Source organism: Cryptomeria japonica, chromosome 7 (genome assembly GCF_030272615.1).
Source record: "Cryptomeria japonica chromosome 7, Sugi_1.0, whole genome shotgun sequence".
Lineage (NCBI taxonomy): Eukaryota > Viridiplantae > Streptophyta > Pinopsida > Cupressales > Cupressaceae > Cryptomeria > Cryptomeria japonica.
The window spans coordinates 381,739,120-381,745,707 of record NC_081411.1 but is presented as its reverse complement, the minus strand read 5'-3'; the positions used below and the strand labels follow the sequence as shown (position 1 = coordinate 381,745,707).

Genomic DNA, 6,588 nt, shown 5'->3' with positions numbered 1-6,588 from the left:
AAAGTACTGGACAAGGTGGCTTGGGGAGACCCTGTTCTCTATTTGTCAGGTGTGGACAAATAGGAAACATTCCAAATTAGAATGTCACTCAAAATATTCTCCCATAAATTCATCATCTCCAATAAAAGTTAGAGCTAATCGTCATCCTATAAATTCACTCAAAATATTCTCCCATAATATCACTCAAATTATCCTTTGTTTTTTCCTCCTATAAAATCTAGACCTAATTGTCATCATCTCCACTACTCGAATCTTAATTTGTAGCTTTTGGATTTGTCACTTGTACACCAAAAGAGAGGAAATCATGTTTTTGATAGGGGTTTTCCTAGGTCAAATCCCAAGTTTGGAATTAACCCTTGAATTGAAGTTGAAATTGAACTTGAAATGGAATTTAATTGGTATAGAAAGCTTTCCTTTTGAGGGTAATGCTAGATCTAAATTCAAATTCTTGAATTGGAAGATGATACCTTGACGAATGTTGATTTGAAGTCTTCATGCCAAGGTTTATGTTGTCAGGTCTAATGACTTCAAAATGTTTTGATCATGGATGCCATCATGAATTCTTACAGTCTGAATTGGACCTCTCTCTCCTTCATTGCCTTGAATATGCTTGACTTCTTGCTCACTTAAATTATGGATTTGATCTTGTGAAATTGTAATTTGTAGATCTCCTAAAATGAGCGGGTAAGCCTTTCTTTTATATCTAACCACACCAAATTTATTTGAATCTTTGAAGTGAGCCAAAATGGAGAAAGGTTTTCCACTACAAAATATGACCATTGAGGAGTCCCAATTTGGGCTCCTTTTGGGAGGACAAGGGTTCCCAAGGCATCCTTGTCTTGCCCATTAGGGCTGAAATTTAGACAAATGTAGAAAGGTACTAAAGATGTTTATTTTAGGGTTGTGTGAACATAATCAAAATAGAGTTAGGGCATGGGAGGCCGAAACACTAAAGTGATGCCTAGGTGAGGACAAAATTGTATAGGGATATAATTTATGATGTTGCATTTAGATCCCACTTTAATAGTAGCATGAGCCTAAATTCATACTCTTAGTAAATTATAGAGTAGCATTGAAAAAAATTAATCAGTATATTAAAGTGGCAAGACACAGTAAGCCACCAAGGATGTTAGGAAAATATCTCAACCATGTAATAATAATGTAAATTATAATAGTGCTTTTAGAGTCATTAATATTGTATTGATGTTTTAGATGGATGAAAAAATATGTTGTTAAGTGTGTTTAGAGTGTTGGATAAGGAATGCTCAATTTTTTCTACTAGCGCATTCTATGTACTGCATAAGTTCTAGAATGCTAAATAGTTGATAAAGCCATATTTTATGTATAACTTATCATTGTAAATGGTAATCATTTATCATTAGATGTAATGGTATATATCTTGTGTATTTTGTTTGTCCTAGAAGGCAAGAGTATATTATAAGGGCATTGTACTATGACTATGTAGTGTGTTGTATTATCAAAGTCTTATAGCTATTGAGTTACCTCTAAATCTTCATTAACAATACTCCTATGAGAATCTTACTCTACAAGTATATTTTAATCTATTGTTGATTTTTGAATAATATATTGGGTGGCTTTTGGAGTGTGGGGTTTTACCCTTCTCCATGCAAATCACTGTGTTGTGGTATGCATGCTATTTATGTTTATTATTATTAAGTTTGTGTAGCTGTTGTTAAGATATGTTAAAGTTTTTGCATTACCCTCCTCTCAAGTTGGTGTAGAAATTTGTTTTGCTACTTAACTTCCTTACAAAGGACTTAAGATCTTATTAATCTAATATAAAGGTAAAAGGAGGAACACATGAAGATAAAAAGAGAGCATGAATATAAGAAACAATATGTGAGATTTGATTCCAAGTTGTATAAGTCTTATTTAAGGCTTGAGTATTCATGGGATGAAGCCACCACATCTTATGGAGTGCTTCAAACACACTTTTTTAAGCTAGTAATGACAACTCCTTGAATTTGTAAATTCTACTCATATATGGGCTCCCACTAGTTCTAATTATTAAACATAGATACTAGTGGATGTAAAAAAATAAAATAGGAGTGTTCGGTGATGAGTTATAAGTCAAAAGAAAAATGATTTTGAGATATTTTTTTAAACTTAAAATCATCTTGTGGTGAAATATGAAAGCATACATAGCCCATTGTTGATGCAAAAAGTTGTAGTTTAAGATGATTTTGATTTCCAAGATCACCTTTCAATGCAACAAAAGAGAATACACAACTAATTGCCTATGTACACTCTAATGTAAACAACAAAACACAAAAAAATACAAAATGAGAATAAAATAATAAAATCACAAACAAAATATAATAAACTCTCTCATCTACCAATTTAGCATCAATAAAAATCTACATCATAACCAAATAAATGAAATGAAAAATTAAAAACTAGTACAAATCATCATTGTTTAGAGGAGTGAATCTGCTCAAATGATTGGTGATGATATTTTCTTACTGTTGTAGTATCTTCTTGCTCAATTCAACATGAGATAAATGAAGGCTTAAGCTCAATTTTATAAAAAATTTGAATGAGAATTATATACTAGAGATCTAATATTAGATCTTGATTTTGATCCATGATTGGTCTAATAGAAAGAGGGGGAAATCAATTTTCAAAATAGATGGTGATGAATATGCAATGAATTCATTTTATTGGGGATTTAATAATGATTAGTGTATTAAATAATTTTTTATCTTGACTTAACTAGATTGGTTTATTTGTCAATTGGGACTAAACTAAATTGATTATCTAGTTAATTATTTTGATTATATAGTTATTTCAATAGATACAAAAGAGAATTTAAATTATTTAAATTATGAACAATTTAGTAATTCAAATAAAATAAAATAAAAATGTATTAGCTATTTAATGAATTTGATTGTGGTCAAGTAAGCTTAAATAATATTAATTATCTTAATGTATTAAAATATGTTATGTTAACATCGATTTATATTACAAAAATTAAAAATAGAGGAGTGGATGTGCTCAAATGGTTTATGATTTTTTTGCCTATTGTTGTAGGATTTTATTTCGAAAGAGAATTAAATAGTGGAGATTTAATCTTGGACCATGAGATCCAAGAATGGTGGCTGTGATGGAAACAGGTCAAAAATAAAGTTTTAAAATAGATGAAGATGAATATGAAATTAACTGATTTGATGAGTGAGTTGATAATGATTAGTTTTTTAAGAAATCTTTGATCTTGAATTAGGTCAATTGATTTGCTTGTCAATTGGGACTTAACTAAATTGATTGTTTAGTTGACTATTTTGATTGGATAGTTAACTCAATAGATATAAAAAAGAATTTAAATTATTTAAATGAACAATTTAGAAATTGGAATTAAATTAATTAAAGGTAAATATTATTTAATGAATTTAATGATGATAAAGTAATAAATTAGATAATATTAATTCTCTTAATGTGTTAAGAAATATTAAGTACATTAAATATTAACATAATATTATATTATGAAAATTAACATTTATTCTATACATATTCAATATAAATCTCAATAGTAATATGAGAAAATACAAGAACTCAAAAAATTGATACCACATTTTAAAAATAAACCATAAACTCAAATAATTAAATAGATGTTTTTCTAGTCAAATCTCAAGATTACCTCACAAAGCAAATCTTGATTACCATGTTCAAAAATTGAACCATATCTTTAAACAATAAAAGTGAAATTTTATTTAACATAAATCTCAAAATTACATCACAAAATAGGTCCAAAAAATTGTTGCCATGTTTCTGGAACTAAGCTATGTCTACCTACAAACTCGTTATAACATTCAGTGAATCTACCGAAGCCAAATAAAATTCACTACTCTGTATTAATTTATGGAGAAGACAAATCTCCATCAGGAAAGTCTAGCAGGAAGGAACCTTTACACCTTGGACAGCTGGCCTCTTTCCTACATACCATGTAATACGTTAAACATGCTAGACACCCAACAAGCCTCATGGCAGACTGAATTTCTGATGCACTATTATCATCAGTGCAATCATCAATATAGTTGGTACTATTTTTCCTGCTATATTTCAGGGCATTTGAGTTGGACAAATCCAGTTGAAGCTCCAATCCTTTATCTTCTTCTTCAGTGGAGTCGAATCCCGAGATTTCCTTCCCTGGTAAGGTCACAGAGCTTAGCCCAGTTTCTCCTGAATCCAGGTAATACACTGGTCCAGTCTGTACAATGGTAACCACACAAAACATTCAGAAATTTGTAAAACATTAAAATCACAATGAAGGATATCATCTGCAACTAAAAGCATGAACCTTTACAATATGGTATGAATTGTAACCTAAAGATCAAAAGGATTTGAGACATATTTGACCTTGAAATCTGAACACTTATCCACACCAGAGGGAAGGCATTGGCCTTGACCCAAAACCAGCATATCATCTTCTATTGACTCTGATTCAATTGATTCTAGCCCACATGAAGACGAAGAAGATGGTGAATTTATTATCCTGGTTCCCAGCAGATTCAGAGTTGTTGGATCGCTCCACTCATTCAAATGTTCAGGAATAAGCTTTACCACTTTCTTCTTATCTTCATCCCATTCCTTTAGCTTCTTGCTAAATCTTTCAACCGCCATTCTTCAACAAATTCTCACCAGTCTGAATGAATAACAATCTTGATCAAGGTATTTATAAACAAAAGAAAAATTCACAACACAAGCTGTGAGCCTTGAATTTTGGACAAGATTGCAATATCAGTTCTTCTGTAGTGGTTGTAGGATGTAACCATGACATTAAATATTGGAATATGATCAATTGACCAAACCGTAAAACTAATAAATGTTCCAAGCTTCTGATTGATCGTTACTGTTTATTTTCCAACTATTCATTTTCAAATTTACTACCGTGTCTTTATCTTAAGGTGACTACAATTTATGACATTTGATAAAAAACCATAACATTAAATACTATCATGGGAACCGTTTGTAGACTTCAATTCAAATTATCAATCCAACCTGTAAGGATTGGCATGGCATCATTGTGACATCTGAACAACCGATTTGAAGTATCATCTTTAATGTTCATGACTTTATTATACACTTTTCTTAAATATAATAATCAAAGATGATTTTAAGTGAAATATCATATTGTTATTGGTCCGCTGATTATTGAAGTATTGCTTCCGTGTACTATACTAAAAATGGTGCTCATCATAACACTCATAGCCGGCAAAACTTTAATATGTGATTTATGGCTTGTATCTTTCATGCACATAAATAGCGTGTGAATAGCAAGTGGATTCGTTTTGAAAAAATCTGATCTTAATGATCTTCAACTTTTATATGGTAACATATTGTAATAATAAATGTTACTTTCGGGAAGGAGTAAGAAGAAGCTTAATGTCTTTTGGTCGTCTGGTATACCTGTTTACGTTTTGTTCTTAGTACTAGTGTGGAGGCTCATCTTTGTCTCTTTTGGACTCTTGCAAGGACAAAATGTTTAAGTTATTCCATGAATAAAATGTTTAAGCAATAAATAAAACAGCCCTAACTCAAATCATAGAATATAAAAATTATTTAAATAAAATAATATTTCAATTGTTTAAATTCAAACAAAAATATTATATTATTCAAATATAAATTATATGTTTCATTATATTTTAATATTATTTAAATGAAAATTGAAAACTACAATTATGATATTTTAAAATGAAATATAACAATATTCTATTACAATAAATATCATTTATATCAAATTTTAAGTATTTAATAATAATAAATATTACAAGAAAAACAATTGAAATGAAATAATTCTTAAATCAAAAGACAAAGGACAAAACATCTATATCTAAGCCTGCCCTTCCCATTTAGGAAAAAATCAAATGTCTAGTTTGACGAAATTCTAAATATAAGAAGAAAAAGGATTTACTAGGTAAGAGTTGATTCACTTTTCAATATTGAATAATGCCAAATAACCATTACAACAACAATTAAGAAATAGTAACAATTCTACTCTGCTCTGCAACTCTGCAACTTTCTCGCCCATTTTTGAGATTCTGTGTGCCTGGATGGCCCCCCCCCTTGCTGGACCCAATGCCTGCTTCCACGGTCGATGCACATGCCTCTGGGATGGTTGCAGGGTCCCCATGTTCTGTGGACCATATGGAAGAAAATGACAGTCTACGCACCCTTTCCACTCCTCCATGTCTGACGGATTCTGGACCGAATGAGGAGGAAAGGAATATACCCCATCCTAGACCAGAAACTTCTGCCGGTCAGAAGGATAAGGATGCTTGGGAGGTGAATCCCAAGTCTAGCTAGAAGAACACCCTCCTTGGGTCAACAAATTCTCTCCCTCTTGACACTGTGGCCGCCTTCTCGCAAACGAAAGACAGAACGAAAATCAAACTCCCGGACAACCTAATGGACAGAATCGATACCTCCCTTCACTTGGCGATAGTTGGTCGCTTCTTCTCCTTCCGACCTTCTATCGACATGGTCAGGCGTTGGGCTAAATCTTGATGGAAGCTGAAAGGAAGCCTGGAGGTTTTAGCCATGCTGGGGAGACTCTTTCTATTCAAATTTATC

General features: G+C 31.5%; 1 protein-coding gene across 1 annotated transcript; it reads right to left on the bottom strand.

Annotated features, from left to right (window-relative positions):
• Positions 1–3,740: 3,740 nt before the first annotated feature.
• Positions 3,741–4,726, bottom strand: LOC131030096 (protein CURLY FLAG LEAF 2). Its single transcript, XM_057960776.2, has 2 exons — positions 4,375–4,726; positions 3,741–4,225 (listed from the first exon to the last, which is right to left on the bottom strand). The coding sequence occupies exons 1-2, from the start codon at positions 4,636–4,638 to the stop codon at positions 3,875–3,877; spliced, it is 615 nt and encodes a 204-aa protein (XP_057816759.2). The 5' UTR covers positions 4,639–4,726; the 3' UTR covers positions 3,741–3,874.
• Between the last annotated feature and the right edge of the window lie 1,862 nt (positions 4,727–6,588).